Source organism: Copadichromis virginalis, linkage group LG20, assembly GCF_057382275.1.
Source record: "Copadichromis virginalis isolate Kocher_CV1m ecotype Utaka linkage group LG20, C_Virginalis_male_GT1.1, whole genome shotgun sequence".
Taxonomy (NCBI): Eukaryota; Metazoa; Chordata; class Actinopteri; order Cichliformes; family Cichlidae; genus Copadichromis; species Copadichromis virginalis.
In genome coordinates, this window is record NC_140637.1 from 16,954,332 (window position 1) to 16,970,089 (window position 15,758).

Genomic DNA, 15,758 nt, shown 5'->3' on the forward strand with positions numbered 1-15,758 from the left:
GCGGAAGGCATCTTGTTTCTGGAGCGAAACGCGTCTGGGCGGTCTTCTCGGGGAACGCGCACGTACACTCACGTAATGGTCTGTTTACGTCCAATCTGTGGAGTCGCTACTCTGCTGCTGCTACTGTGACCTGCTGCAGTTTAGTCAACGGGATATTATAGCTGGATAAAAATCCCATCGGGATTTAATATGATGCCGTTCCGATATATGTGTCCTCACGGTGCATAGAGTGACCCGGCAGAGGTCGTCATGGAGTAGCTGTAGTTGAGGGGCTTTGCTAAAGGCAGTACGACTGGGAGCAAAGAACTGGGACAGGGAGACTTTGGTGCTACTAACGTTAGCTAGCTGAGCAACTTAGCTAGACGTTTTTACTGCTGCGACAGGTATTATTACAAGTTGTTTTGTGTGTGTGTGTGTCGCTCCATGTGTTGTCTTCTTCTGGCCGTCAGCTCACTTTATATTGCTGTGTTTTCGTAGTTGTTATTGTTAGCGTTGGCGTTAGCCGTCAGCTGTCGTTGGCTGCTGCTAGCTAATGTGTAGCTATAGTTATTGCCTCCCAGTGGTGGAAAAAGTATTCCGATCTTTTAACGGTAAGTTGTATTTGCAAGACTGTAGTGGAAAAATATTCCAAAAATGTAAAGTCTGGAAAGAAAAAAACACACATTGCTCTTATTTGACTAGCGTTATTAAATATGGTTTTTTTATTCATAGAAATAACTGATCATTTAAGCCTTTCTACAAGAAGTAGAGTGATGAGAAAAGTATTTGCCCCCTTTCTGAGTTATTTTTTTCACTTTTGAAATCTTCAAAGAACTTTTAAAATGAGGCAAATATAATCTGAGGTAATACAAGGGACAGTTTTAAATGATGATTTAATTTATTCATGGCGTAAAGATATCCAAACCTAGCCGGCCCTGTGTGGACAAAAGTAATTGCCCTCTACAACCTTGATAACTTGTTACACCACCCTTGGAAGGATGAACCGCAATGAAGTCTTTGTGATTACTGGGAATGAGTCTTTCACATGTGGAGAAAATCTGTCCCACTCTTCTTTGCAGAATGATTTTAATACAACCACATAAGAAGGTTGTCAAGTATGAGCGACCAGTTTAAGATCATGCCAAAGCATCTTAATCTGGTTTCAGTCCAAAATTTTAGTAGGCTGGTCCAAAATCTTATTTTTTTGAGCCGTTAAGAGGCAGACTTGTTTATGTGTTTCAGATCCTGCTGCGTAACTCATGTTAATTATGCTTGAGCTCCATGGGACAAACTGATGACTTCACATTGTTCTTCAGGATTTTCTGGTAGAGAGCAGAATTCATTGTTCTATGAATTACAGCAAGAAGCCCTAGACCATCACACTACCACCACCGTTTTTCATTGTTGGCATGATGTTCTTTTTGTGAAATGCTGTGTTAGTCTTACATCAGATGTAACAGGACACAAACCTTCCAAAGGTTCAACTTTAGTGTATTTTTAGAGTGTTTATTTATTTATTTATTTCAAAAGTTCTGGGGTTTATTTAGATGTTCTTTGGCAAATGTGAGACATGCCTAAGACCTCCTGGATCAGTCATGGATGGGCTTTTGGCCAGCCTACCAAAATTACTCCACTCTGGTGAATGTTCACCACTGTTCCAAGTTTTCTTCCTTTGTGGTTAGTGGCTCTCACCGTGGTTCACTGGAGTCCCAAAGCCTTAGAAATGGACGTTAGTGACTGTCATAATATGATGGTTTTTGAGGCCTTTTGGCCTACTTTACTTTGTCAGGCAGGTTACTCTTGTAATTTCTTGATTCAGTAGGTGTGGCAGTAATCAGACCAAAGTGTGGCAAGTGAAATTGAACTCAGATTTCCAAAAAATGTGGTTAATTGGAGTTAATTCATGATTTAAAAAGGGTAACAATTCCGTTTTTACACAGGGCCAGGTAGAATTGGATAGCCCCCCCCCCCCCCCCCTTAATAAATCAAGTAATTGTTTGCAAGAAATAAATCCAGAAGTCAGGCAAATGCAGCACTATAAATACTATAGTGCTTCTATGATAGTCAGTATTTTCTCTCCATTGCTGTCCTATAAGCAGAATAAATTATGCTATTTCTTGTCCTTGTCAAGAACAAACATTGTAGAAATAATACACAATACAAAGTATATATATATATTAAGTAAGTATTATGTAATGTAAAAGTTAATATAAAATGGTTTTTTTTTTCATGTACATTTTCATTAGCAGTTGGGGTTTTTTGTTTGTTTGTTTTTTATAAAATGTTGTAAAAAGGGTGTAAAATAGTGAATCTGTTATCATTTCCCACAAAGTGTCACAAACTTATCTTGTGAATAGCCAGCAGTTCAACCCAACTGACAAATTACTGACAGACACACACACTGACTAGCTGCATGACTTGCTTGTACAATATATAAAAATGTGTCCTTGTGGCGTGCTTTTATGCTTACTGTGGAATACCTTTCTTCCCAAAGGATGTTTTCAAAATAGACTGTCTTTTTTCCAGATTCATTTAGTAGTTTGAGATCCATAAGGGATTCTCAAAGCAGCATGGCTCCCAAAGACATCATGACCAATTCCCATGCCAAATCTATCCTCAATGCAATGAACTCACTTCGCAAGAGCAACACACTCTGCGACATCACTCTGAGGGTGGAGAACACTGATTTTCCAGCTCACCGGATTGTCTTGGCTGCCTGCAGTGACTATTTTTGTGCCATGTTCACTAGCGAGGTAATAATGTTTGAAAAATAGATGTCCCAGTTACATTCCTGATGCACTCTTTTATGCTGTTTTTTTTTTCTTTGTTGGCCTTTCTGGGTGTCTTAAGGTGGTGTTACATTTGCCTAAAATGCAGGATGATTCTCAAAAGTAATCCTTCAAATAAATGTGTTCTTGTGGCTCTGTAGCTTGCAGAAAAGGGAAAATCTTTTGTCGACATTCAGGGGCTCACGGCATCCACTATGGAGATCTTGTTGGACTTTGTCTACACAGAGACTGTGCTTGTCACGGTGGAGAACGTACAAGAGCTGCTCCCTGCAGCGTGTTTGCTACAGCTCAAAGGTAAGTTCAGAGCTGTACCTTGATTTAAAAAGTTTCTAATAATTGTCTCTGGTTTTGACATTGTCTTCAGAAGCTTCTGTGTTTTGAGCTTTTATAACTTTGTTTAACATGTTAATATAACATAATATAATTATGTCTGTTTACCACAGTCTGCTGATACGAATTAGTGTGTATGGGTAAATGTGGCATATTTACAGTGTTCATGTTGATTAAAGTGCAGTGTTATGATTAAAGAATATAAACATAATGATTAAAGAGTTTGCTTAAGCCATCTTTTCTCATGACTGTAACCCCAGATCTTGAAATGTCTTATTCAGTGTCCTCAAAAATAAATTTTACCAGGTATTACAAGGTTTGAATTGTTTCCTCTTGCAGGCAGTAATGTATTAGTTTTAGCATGATTTAGGTCAGTTTATGTGTCTACCCAGTAGAATAAACTGGGTTGTTGTAATGTTGGATTTTGGAGTTTTAGTAAGCAGGCTTGTTGAAATAAGTCACTTTCGCAAACGTTAGTAACTGGGAAATTCATCCAGTTACAGATTTAAATGGATCATCTTTAATTCCCCAGTCCATTCATGCAACAACGTAAGGGCTTAATTTGAACCCCAGTTACGGCAGTGTAATCTATCAGTCATCCAGTGTTGTATTCAGTATTCATACCTTGTATGGCACCTGGAAAAATCCATGCATCCATCCATCTTCTGCCAGGATGAGTGGGCAGGAGAGCCCAGACCTCCCGCTCCCTGGCCGCCTCATCCAGCTCATCTTAGTGGACCCCATATAATCTTATTTTATATAAGATTATATGGGGTAAAACAAAAAAAATGACAGCGAATGTTGCAAAAATATATTTTTGTAGAGTGCATGAGTCTGTTTGTAATATTAATCATATCATCCAGAATTATTATAGTCTGCTGGGAACCGCAGAAAATGTGATGTAATAATTCTTTTTAGGCTTAATCATCAATTTAAAATTCTACTTTCTAATTTGGTTGGTGTGATAGTGAAATGTTTATTAAACAGTGGTACTATTCCATTAAAATGCTTTCTGCGTTTCCAAATTAAGAGAGAATTACATGCTGGTTTTTGAAAGAGTTAAGGCTACAAATGGTGCATGTGTGTACAAACCTATCTCCCTCTTCCCTAGGGGTGAAAAGAGCGTGTTGTGATTTTTTGGAGAGCCAACTCGATCCTTCCAACTGTCTGGGCATTCGAGACTTTGCAGAGACGCACAACTGCCTTGACCTGATGCAGGCCGCTGAGCTCTTCTCCCAGAAGCATTTCTCCGAGGTGGTTCAGCATGAGGAGTTCATGCTGTTGAGCCAGACAGAAGTGGAAAAGCTAATAAAATGTGACGAAATTCAGGTAGGAAAACTGCATGCAGGGAAGCTTGCTTCTCTTTAAAGATCTTTTTAAATGTGCTGTGAATGCTGCTTTGTGTTTTGTTGCTGGATGATGTAAAATTTGTAACTCCAAGCACCTGAAAGTTGCCTGGTAACGTTTTTGTCTGCATGAGAGTTAGCGATATAGTTTTGTATTTGTTTTTAATTCAGTTCCCTTTCAGTTACTTTCCAGAGTGGCTTTATTAGTTTCATTTTAGTTTCTGTAGTTTGAAAATATTTAATTTTAGTTTCCTTGGTTAGTATGAGTTATATGGAGGATATTTATCAGGGGGAAGATTTAGGGAAATCCAAACAGGCATTGACCCTGTGCACGAGAAAATGCTAACTTCCTGGTTTGAGACTGGATGTATGGTTGTACATTTCCGGTAGCTTTACTTTGCGGTCAATCGCTACTGCGAAGATATACTCCAAAATCATGTCCAAAACTCGAAAACGGAAAGATCGCGTTAAGTTACAAAGAGCAGAAGGTGGGAACACTCACCACTGTTGTGTCATAAAAAATCTAATGATCAATTTTGACGTTTAAAGAGTTTAGATCGATCAGTTGTTTACATCACTCAACACAAGCAGAACTGCATTACTGCAGCAGAAGACACATCGTCCACATTCAGAAGCACATCTCTGTATAGTGACTGGTCTTATGATTTAAACAGGCAAATGTTCAGCATTCAAACTACAGGTGAAGAATAGTCAAACCAGATGTTTCCCCGTTATGTTGATATCAGCTAGTCAAGTACACAAACAAACCGTTAACAAACCGTGAAAAAAGCCACACAAAAAATGAATGATTGCTGGTAAGGGTTTCTATACATTAGTATTTACGAAGGGTATGTTGTGACTTACCTTCAAAATTACAGTGGTCCCTCGCTAATAACGCAGTTCACCTTTCACCTCGCTGTTTCACAGATTTTTTTTAGTGCAAGTTTGCACGTTTTTTTTACATCACATTGTGTCCTGCGTCCTGATCGCTGCAGACGATCTCCTCCATGCCGTCTCTCCTGTACAGTACAGAATCGCTGCATCGATCGCTAGCAGTGTGACTCTGAAGTGCAGTACTGGATGTCCACAATATCCACCAAACGTTTTGCACCGTCAAAAAATAAAATTGGCTACTTGATTTCACCTATCGCTGGTTATTTTTAGAACATAACACCCGCGATAAACGAGGGACAGCTGAGAAATATAACATTTGAATCCCTTTTCTCTTTTGCTCTGAGGCGCAGGGGAAAAAATATCGACAAGTCGATGAATATCATTTACAGATATATTGGGTAAATGCCCAAGACATCTATAGAAATGTAAATCGCCGCTTGATTAATTCATTTGCTTAACTTGTTTTGGACCGTAAACAGGGTGTGAATAGGACACCGGAAACAAAGCTCCCCACAGGAGTTTCCGCACCGGAAGTAGCATATGCTAACGTGCACATAGTCAATTGCAGTTCAAACATGACTTTTTGTGAAGGCTGTTGCGTCACAGTTACATAGACATTGTATATCTACAAATGCACTAAAGCCTCATCAGACAGTTTATATAGATTTTACTAAAATAAACTAAAATGAGGACATTTCCACTTTATTTTTATTTTGTTTTTAGTTCATTTTGCAAGTTCACAAAGTTTTATTTCAGTTAAGTGTGATAACTTTAGTCTGCAGTACTACTGAAATAGTTAAATTTCAGTCTAAGATCCCTGAAACAAATAGTTGATTTAATGTAAATTGAGCTTGACTTTCACAGCTTCTATAATATCTGTCAACAATCTAAGCGCCAAAAATGAAAAGCAAGTATAAACCTGCTACAGAATCAGTCTGTGACCTTCCCCCCCAACAACCCAACCACCCAAGTTCCAGTCAGTGTTGTGGATTGACCTGACAATGAAATTGCAGAGAAGTGAATCTGATTTAAGTTTGGCTTTGTGCTCAGGAAATTCCTGTTTCCCAACCACATACCCCGCTTTGTGAAAACATAGTTATTATCACATGATGATTTATAGATCACAAGTTCTGTCAAATTGTCTTTCCTGTCATATTTGTTGTTTTTAAAATAAAACCAGACCATACATGTAAATCGTAGTCACGCATAATTTGCCTTCAGTTAAAGTTTTCTGTCATCTTTGAGGATTTGAAGTTTATTTTAGCAGACTGCGCTGTTTCACCTTTGTACATTTTGTCTTTGCAGTTGCAGAAGTCTCTTGAATTGTTGCCACTAGTCTTGCCACAAGTAATTATATTTATTGAAAAAAAGCTTGCATCAAAAATCAGTCTTGTGCAATAGTTCAATTGCAGCTGTTAGCAAATCCTTCAGTGTTGTGTAGATTTACTATCAGGTGTTATTACTGTATATGTTGTTGGTATGCAGGTGGACTCGGAGGAGCCTGTATTCGAGGCCGTGTTAAATTGGGTCAAACACAACCGCAAAGAGCGGGAGCCCTACCTGCCAGACATGCTGGAGTTTGTTCGGATGCCGCTGCTGACCCCCCGCTACATTACAGATGTCATTGATACTGAGGTGAGCCAGGCGACGCTTTGTGGGTTGTTGTGTAATCACATGCCAAGCCTCCTATGAAAGATTTTTCTGTCAAGTTTTATCACATCGTAATTAAGCAAGTTTTTACTCGTCTTAGCCTCTTATTCGGTGTAGCCTGCCATGTCGAGACCTTGTTGATGAAGCCAAGAAATTCCACTTAAGACCGGAGCTGAGGAGTGAGATGCAAGGCCCACGCACACAAGCCAGATTAGGTAGGAATCCAGTTTTCAACTGCACTTTAGCTAAATACTTGTCTTGTAGACAGAAGCTTTGTAAAATACGTTACTTTCTTTTAAGGTGCCAAAGAAGTCCTGCTGGTTATCGGTGGGTTTGGCAGCCAGCAGTCACCAATAGACATAGTTGAAAAATATGATCCCAAAACTCAAGAGTGGACCTTTCTGCCTGTAAGTATTAATTTGATGCATGTATTTGGCTGTTGAACCAGGGGTGTCAAACATGCAGTGCAAAGTGTGAACGTGTTATTGAACTCATAAATTGCTTCCAATTTGTCAATGAAATGCAAGGTTTTTCATGATGCCCACATTACACAAGAAATGGACAGAAAATTAAATGTGAAGTTGTTTGAATCATGAACACATGAAATCCTCTTCAGAAACGAAAACTGTACAGCTTTGATCTGTAAAGTGAAATATTGTATCACTTAAATCACTTTAAGCATATTTGCACTGCACAAGACAAAATGTGGATTGCACAACACTGGACATTATATTCTTCATTTCCAGTTAATACTTGTACAGCTGCTGTTATTGTGTATATATTTATTTATATTTCTTCATACATTCTTATATAGTTCTATACTGTGTATTGTGTATTTTGTTGTACAGTTATTTTATTTTCAACTTTAATTTATATATTTTATCTTATTCTTTCCCAGTTAAATTTACCCTTCATTCTAATTTGTGTTGTACAGTTATTTCATTTTTAACCTTAATTTATATTTTATTCCGTCCTAGTTAAATTTACCCTTTTTAATTTTTCATATTTATTTCCTATCTTATTCATAGCCTTTTCCTTTTTGTTTTCTTTAGGTCATGAGCAGTTGTCCAAGCATTTCACTACATATCGTACTGTGTATGACTGTGTACGTGACAAATAAAATTTGAATTTGAATTTGAAATAGATGTTTATTAAGACATCTCATGCTTTTCAGCACCTGTTTTGTAAATCGATAACTTAATAGAGAATAAAAAATAACCTTTAAAATTAAAATGACTTCTACAGAATACAGTATTTTCTAATGGCTGGTAAATTTGTGAGGGTGTAGGGTGTTAAGGGTTGTCTTTTACTCAGGCTTCTGCTTTCAGCTTTCTTATATCTCAAAATGGCAAAAGTTGTTCTAAAAGCAAGTTTGAACACCTCTTTTTTGCAGTTATTGTGAAGAATTATCTAAATTTACTTTAATTATAGTGATAACAAGTATAGTGAAAAGCAGCTCGGCTTAAAGAGTTTCCTGTCTTTCCCAAAACATGGGATTTTGAAAAGCTTTTTCCCTGGAAGATAGATTTCTACTATCATCTTTGCTTTGAAAAGAATTCTAATAGATTTCAGTTCACGTGTCTTTTGCTCTGCCTCTGGTTCATGTCTGCAGAGTTGATTTCTTTTTAGTTATAATGCAATGCCCACTGTAGATTAAATTAGACTGTATGTGGCCCATGAACTCAAATGAGTTTGACACTTGTGTCTTAAACAGAATATTGCACGGAAAAGGCGTTACGTGGCCACCGTTTCTTTGCACGATCGAGTCTATGTGATCGGGGGCTATGACGGCCGGTCGCGGCTCAGCTCCGTGGAGTGCCTGGACTACACAGCGGATGAGGACGGTGTTTGGTACACCGTCGCAACCATGAATGTTCGGCGAGGCCTTGCTGGAGCTACAACACTTGGAGGTCAGAGACATTCTATGCTCAGTGAGCTTAGTCCCTTCTCTGAAATCGCCTGTGATTTTCTTTGTCCATCTCCATTTTTCATGTTTAATGAGAGAGCTGTGTTGTTATTGGCTCTTGACAGATATGATCTATGTTGCTGGTGGCTTCGATGGCAGTCGGCGTCATACCAGCATGGAGCGATATGATCCAAACATCGACCAGTGGAGCATGCTGGGTGATATGCAGACAGCTAGAGAAGGAGCTGGTTTGGTGGTGGCCAGCGGGCTTATATACTGTCTAGGTATGGAGGCAAAAATACACAGTCATCAAAATTTGATTATCACATGGGCCCAAATATTAACCTGAAAACCAGCATAGACTGTATATAAAAGGTAGACATAGACCTATAATCCTTGACTGTTTCATCCGTCAACATCTGGATGTTTTCATATCGTAATGATTTATGAAAATCATCACGAAAATCAGCGTGGTCATTGATTTCAGTGACTGCATTAGGGTGCAAACACTGGGGGCTACAGGCAAAGCACAGATTTGTTTTTCATTTGTTCAGCTTTTGCTCCAATGCACAGTCATGTGTTTCTGACATCTAATGAGCCTTCAAACTCTCATATCTGATACTTAAAACATGGTTTTCTTGATTGTATTTTATCATTATGTGAAGTAGGGAACCTTTCACAAAGCAGTTCCTGGTTTATATTTGTTGTGTTTTGCCTTTTCCCTTTTTTTTTTCTTTAAAATCTTCTTAAACAATCAGTGCGTTTCATTTTCAAATTTGCAAAATGCAAGGGGCACCCTATGCTCAGATTACCCCTTAAGCAGAAGTTTTCCATGTTGTGATGACTGAGTACAAAAAAGTAGTCACTATGACTGAAAATGCACACGTCAAACTATTATGGCTAGTGCTGTGTGACTGAGGATGGAGTTTTTGTTGTTGGTTTTGTACAGTTAATTCTTCTTTTTCATCCATTTACTTTGTTCTGATTTTTATTTTCATTGACTGGAAAATTTAGCAAGCCTGTATAGGTGGAACAGAAAAGTTGGAAATGCTGGGTGTTGATTTGCGCTGAAGCTACAGGTCACCAGTGTGTAGCTCTGCATATTTGATTTAGGTTTTCACATCAGATGCCCTTCCTGACGCAACCCTCCCAGAGGTTTGTCTCTCCTCTTGGTCTCAGCTAAAGTCATAACACCTACATTTCATCGATCTTTTTGACTCTAGCGAAGATGGTATTCTAAGAAACGAACACACGTTGTATTCTTTAAGACTTGAAACTAGCAATTGAGACCATAAACTCATCAAGAAAGGGTAGGCTGGGGTCAGAGATCACTTGAGCAGTAGACATTTGAAGCAAATCATGAAGCAACTACCATTTTATACATACAGTATGTGATTATAAGACTAATTCTCACCCTCCTTTCCTTTTATTTATAACAATGAAAGCATGAAGTAAAACCATTTTAACATAGTCAGTTGTTCTGAAACACTCTACCATCAGTTTCGTGGAAGCTGTCTTCATTTTCTCCAGCAATAACCATTTCACAGGCATGTCTTTTAGAGCTCCTTGTCGTTTATGACAGTAGTAATTCTTGGCTGTTCACCTAAAGAGTTTATCCAAAGTTGGTTTCCCTCAGAAGATGTCAGGAGGCAGTTTGTACTCAGTCATTGGACTCCTCTCAAAAACTCCTACAGGATAAATTACTTTGATAGCTGACTAACTCTGACAGACACATTAAGGCTGCAAGCAACCCACAATGCAATGAGAACTCCATGTTTTCCAGTGCAGGCAAATATAAAAACTGAGTTATCATTTCGTCTTTGTTTCGTGTCAGAAAAACTATGTTAATGCGTCTTTTTTTCTGGCTGGTTTTTCGATTAATCATGTGGTTCATAACTTTTTAGAAATTAGGGAAAGTAGGCATAGCCATAACGTTAGCGTTTTGGTTAAGATTTCTTTAGAAAACGGCTTATATTCTCCTTCTGACCTCAAAGGTAATCTCTGCTTTAGCTCATAAAATAAACCAAAAAGATTTTTTACGTCATATACAAGGTGCACGTAGCTTCTGGGTCTGAAAAGTGAAACCTGTCCCTGATTCCCTTTAGAAAGAAATTAGATTTTACCGTAGTGAATGGAAAAACAGACCTCAGCTTTCCTGATGTGTGCCCTCAGTCAGTCTTTATGTTTGCATGTGCATGCAAAGCATAATGTTTGTTAGGATGACATAGCAGAAGGCGCTTTTAAGTGGGCCTGTCAAGTTGGTGCAAAATGAGCGTTTTAAAAAGTTAAGATGGCGAGTGTCAAAACGCTCAGCTTGAGTCTTCACAATAAAGAATTTACAAGCCAGTAGGAGACATCACAGTCTTTAGTTAGAACTCTGTTGAACAGCAGCATAAACAAGCTCATCATGATTAGTTTTCTGACCATCCATTTCTTGACAGGTGGCTATGATGGGCTAAACATCCTGAATTCGGTGGAGCGGTATGACCCACACACAGGCCACTGGACTAGTGTCACACCCATGGCCACCAAACGGTCAGGTAGGTAATAAAACATCAGGGATGCGCCAATCAATCTTTTTTCCAGTTTGGATACATTACCGATGGCTTGGTTTTGACTTTCTGCTGACATCGAGTACCAATCCACTGCAAGTTATTGTCTCCTAATTTCAGCTGCTCCCTTGTTTTGGGTTCCCACAGTAGATCATCTTCCTCCATCTCACCTATTCCTAGCATCCTCCTCTGTCACACCAACCCTCTGCATGTCCTCCTTCACTACACCCATTAACCCCCTCTGTGGGCTTTTTTTCTTGGCAGCTCCATATTCAACATCCTTTGTCATGTGTATCTATTATCCTTTCTCTGCACATGCCCATGGATTGGTATTTATTTAAAAATAAAACATAAACAGGGACCATGTTATTTTCCTCATTTGTAAAATTATTTATTTAATATTTCTAAAAGCTTCCAATCAAATGTTAATCTAAACTTAAAGACAGTGAAAGTGATTGAGCAAGAGATGCTGGTTTTGAAAGGTTTTTTTTGTGTTTCAGTCATGTTAACAGACTTGACCACAGTGTGCTGCTGACTACAAAAAAAAAAACGGCAAAAATTTGAAGTTGCAAGTTCAGGCAGCACGGTGGCACGGTGGTTAGCACTGTTGCCGCACAGCAAGAAGGTCCTGAGTTCAATTCCACCATCAGGCCGGGGTCTTTCTGTGTGGAGTTTGCATGTTCTCCCCGTGTTTGCGTGGGTTCTCTCCGGGTACTCCGGCTTCCTCCCACCGTCCAAAGACATGCAACTTGTGGGGATAGGTTAATTGGATAATCCAAATTGCCACTAGGTGTGAATGTGCGAGTGAATGTGAGTGTGAACGGTTGTCTGTCCCTATGTGTTAGCCCTGCGACAGACTGGCGACCTGTCCAGGGTGTACCCTGCCTCTCGCCCAATGACAGCTGGGATAGGCTCCAGCGCCCCCCGCGACCCTGAAAAGGACAAGCGGAAGCGAATGGATGGATGGATGGATGGATGGATGGATGGAAGTTCAGGCATATAACAAGAAGCTGTTGGAGTGGGAAGCACGCATCTCCTCCAGACAGCTAACCTTTTGCTGTTTCCTTGATGCTTTGTTAGCTCTCCCATTCACACTGCTGCTGATGCATGGTGTAGTAAGCACAGAACATCATACATAAAATGGGCCACTGTCACAGATACTCAGTACAACTTTTTGAGCTATGGTCACACTGATATCCGATCCAAATTCCTGCGAGCTGTGCTGCTGTCTGTTGACGCCTTCCTGCTGTTTCCAGGGGCCGGTGTGGCTTTGCTCAATGACCACATTTATGTAGTGGGAGGGTTTGATGGCGTTTCACACCTTGACTCCGTCGAAGTCTACAACATCAGAACAGACTACTGGACCACTGTAGCCAGTATGACGACTCCTCGGTGTTATGTAGGAGCCACCGTTCTCCGAGGGCGACTCTACGCCATCGCCGGGTAAGAAAGAGTTCCATTGCTGTGGCAATAGTCCTAAAGGGGTTTTACTTAATACAGCGCTCACATATGATATGAATATTGGTAGGCTTTTGGGTTATTGTGCCTTCTTTCCATGTAGACTATGAAGTGAAACCAGTTTTAATACATTATCGTTATTCTCATAGTATAAATGCTTTCTGAAGGAATGGTCTGTCAAGTCTACTGACTGCTTTTTGTCCCAGTGATAACACGAGGAATCCCTTCACGCTGTGTGGAGAAACACAAGTAGAGAATGTAGCACTAAAAAAACAACTTTTGAGCACTCAGGCTTCGACTGAGCCTCAGAATGTATTTTTACAGAGATTATGGTTTTTGTTCCTGATTTTACTCAGCATAGAGCAGCTGGTGTACAGAAAGAATGTCCCATAGCTCCTTGCATACAGTGCGCACATTAATAGTAAAGAATAGATCACATATGTATTTTCAGCAAGTCTGCACACAGACATGAGAATTTTAATGATTGCATAAAGGAAATGTTTTTTTAACATGAATGCATAATGTAATCCCACCATATTCCATTTATCTTGGGTCAGACCCCAGTTTATTATAGTTACTGAAACAATACCACATCCTTAGAAAAATAATTACAATTAAAACATGCTTTAGTTTTAGTATATTTGTTCAAAAATGTAAGCACAACAAACATTAGGAGGACATTATGTTTACTCAAACTGGAGTGCCCACATGGTTGTGAGCCATGTGTTCGTATTGTAATACAGGTTCTGACCTTCTTGAGTCATGCTCATGACGAATAGTCCCAGAACAGAAAAACTAAACTGACACTTAAACTAAACATATTCAAACGGTAAAAGCTCAACTTAAAACAAGCACGTCGACTCTGGAAACGTTGTGAAAGTAAACTGAACTGAAAAGAAAACGGTAAAGCTGAGCAAAAATGTGAACTAATACAAACTGAGGTTGAGATCACATTAGCGGGTTCAGCCTGGTCATTAATTTCAGAGACTGCAGTGGAGATGCAAAGCACACAGATTTGTTTATTTTTTCATTTGTTCATTTTTTTCTGCAATGCACAGTCGTGTTTCATAGTATATTAACAGTAGTTTCTTGACATCTAATTAACCTTCAAACTCGCTCATCTGATACTTATAAACATTGTTTCCTTGATTGTATTTTCTCAAGATAAAAAACTTTTTACCAAAGCAGTCCCTGCTTTGTCTTTGTTGTGTTTTGCCTTTTCCTTTTTTTCTTCCCTTCTAGCATTTCAGTGTAATTAAAATCTTCTTCTTAAACATTCAGTGCATTTCATTTTCAGAATTCCCCAAAGTGACAAAGCAAAGGCATCTGTAAGTGGTTTAAATTCAGAGCAACTTGGAAACAACTGGGGGCTCTAACAGGACAATGAGCCCAAACCCTAACATCATACAACATATATTTGAGCCTCCATGTATACTTTTAGCCCTGTAAGGACCCTGACTAGAGAAATTAAAAAACACTTGTGCACCCAAATCTTGTTATTATAGTCATTAAAGATGTATGCTATACAAAAATGCCACCCTGATAAAGAACCAATAACCAAAATCATTAAAAGTCCCAAATTACCACAACATTCATGCGCACAATGAGTGCATGCAATCTTTTGACTTTAACTGTACATTAGTGATATTTGAGCAGCAGTTACTACTGTGTTTTCATATTTGTTCTTCATGGTACTAATGTACGCAGACAGCTGTAGACACAACGTGTTTCAGGGTTGAAGGTGAATTGTCTGATTTAACTTAGAATCGGTACAGCATTCTGCAGCAAGCTTGTCAGACAGTAGTAATGTGATCTTGTTCAGTGGCTTCACTCAGCTCTGTTTCCTGCTGTGTTTCAAACTCTCAGTTCCTCTCCATTTCTCCAGATATGACGGGAACTCTCTCCTCAGCAGTATCGAATGTTACGACCCAGTTATCGACTCTTGGGAAGTTGTTACCTCGATGGCGACCCAGCGGTGTGACGCGGGCGTTTGTGTTCTACGAGAAAAGTGACGTTTGCCAAGAACCACAAGAGGAAAAGCAAGCGGGAGGGCAGGCTGCTAAACTGCGCTTAAATGCCTCTAAAACACAGCCGCAAAGGGAGATGTCTGTTCACCAGTATTCAAATAGATACCCTCAAAAGATTATGAAGCGCAGCAGTTTGGGCCGCCTCCTCCAAAGGACGGTTAACCCTCCGCGACTCGGACCGTGCTACAGAGATTCAGCTTCACCGTGGTAGACTTACCTCAAAAGAGGCCTCCAAGGAGCCCATCAGGACATGCATGACTCTCTTCTGTGGTACTTGTGTCTGTCGTTACCTGTGAGATTATTTTTTCATTTTGTCTTCAAAGTGCAATATATTTCTACTCATGATGAGAAAACAAAATACAATGGAGCAGATTCAGGCTCCAGTTGCTGCTATATGCCTTATGACATTGGCCTACATCAAGCGGTGAGCATCCATGTTGCCTCCCATTTGACTTTGATGATCGTTGCCCTACATTAGCTTGTTATCGGGTGAACTCATTTGGCATTTGCAACGTCGTTAATGAGTCAGTAATTCAACCCCTACCCGTAAACAGTGCTTTTTAATTAAAATAACTTTAATATGTTTCATACATATTCTCTCTCTCTCTCAGAAGATATATTTAGAGATGTTTTTGTTTTAGAAAATGACTGATTTGTACCCATTGGTTCTTGATTCATTTGTTCCTCGATTTGGCAACTTTGAAAATTCAAGTATGAGGTGCTTGTGATTTATTTTTCTTTCCTCAGAGTATAGATTTGGATGTAAATGTATGATACACTCCTAACATCACTGTTGCCTGGGAAGTAAATAAACACATTGAGAACCA

At 39.3% G+C, this 15,758-nt stretch overlaps 1 protein-coding gene across 2 annotated transcripts; it reads left to right on the forward strand.

The window, feature by feature from the left end:
- Positions 1–43: 43 nt before the first annotated feature.
- On the forward strand, positions 44–15,758 carry klhl12 (kelch-like family member 12). 2 transcript variants are annotated; one of them, XM_085444470.1, is made up of 12 exons: positions 44–590; positions 2,506–2,732; positions 2,909–3,062; positions 4,210–4,427; positions 6,824–6,973; positions 7,089–7,203; positions 7,289–7,395; positions 8,703–8,898; positions 9,020–9,178; positions 11,336–11,434; positions 12,703–12,889; positions 14,790–14,985. In XM_085444470.1, the coding sequence occupies exons 1-12, from the start codon at positions 533–535 to the stop codon at positions 14,914–14,916; spliced, it is 1,797 nt and encodes a 598-aa protein (XP_085300596.1). In that variant the 5' UTR covers positions 44–532; the 3' UTR covers positions 14,917–14,985. The 2 variants fall into 2 exon arrangements, with proteins under 2 accessions (XP_085300596.1, XP_085300595.1); XM_085444469.1 differs by lacking the exon at positions 12,703–12,889 and having other exon boundaries at positions 14,790–15,758.

Bases quoted from the DNA above. Each gene is read 5' to 3' on its own strand.
- klhl12 (XM_085444469.1), top strand. From the start codon at position 533: ATGTGTAGCTATAGTTATTGCCTCCCAGTGGTGGAAAAAGTATTCCGA. The intron at 3,063-4,209 runs GTAAGTTCAGAG...CCTCTTCCCTAG, and splicing joins GTGTTTGCTACAGCTCAAAG to GGGTGAAAAGAGCGTGTTGT. The intron at 9,179-11,335 runs GTATGGAGGCAA...ATTTCTTGACAG, and splicing joins CGGGCTTATATACTGTCTAG to GTGGCTATGATGGGCTAAAC.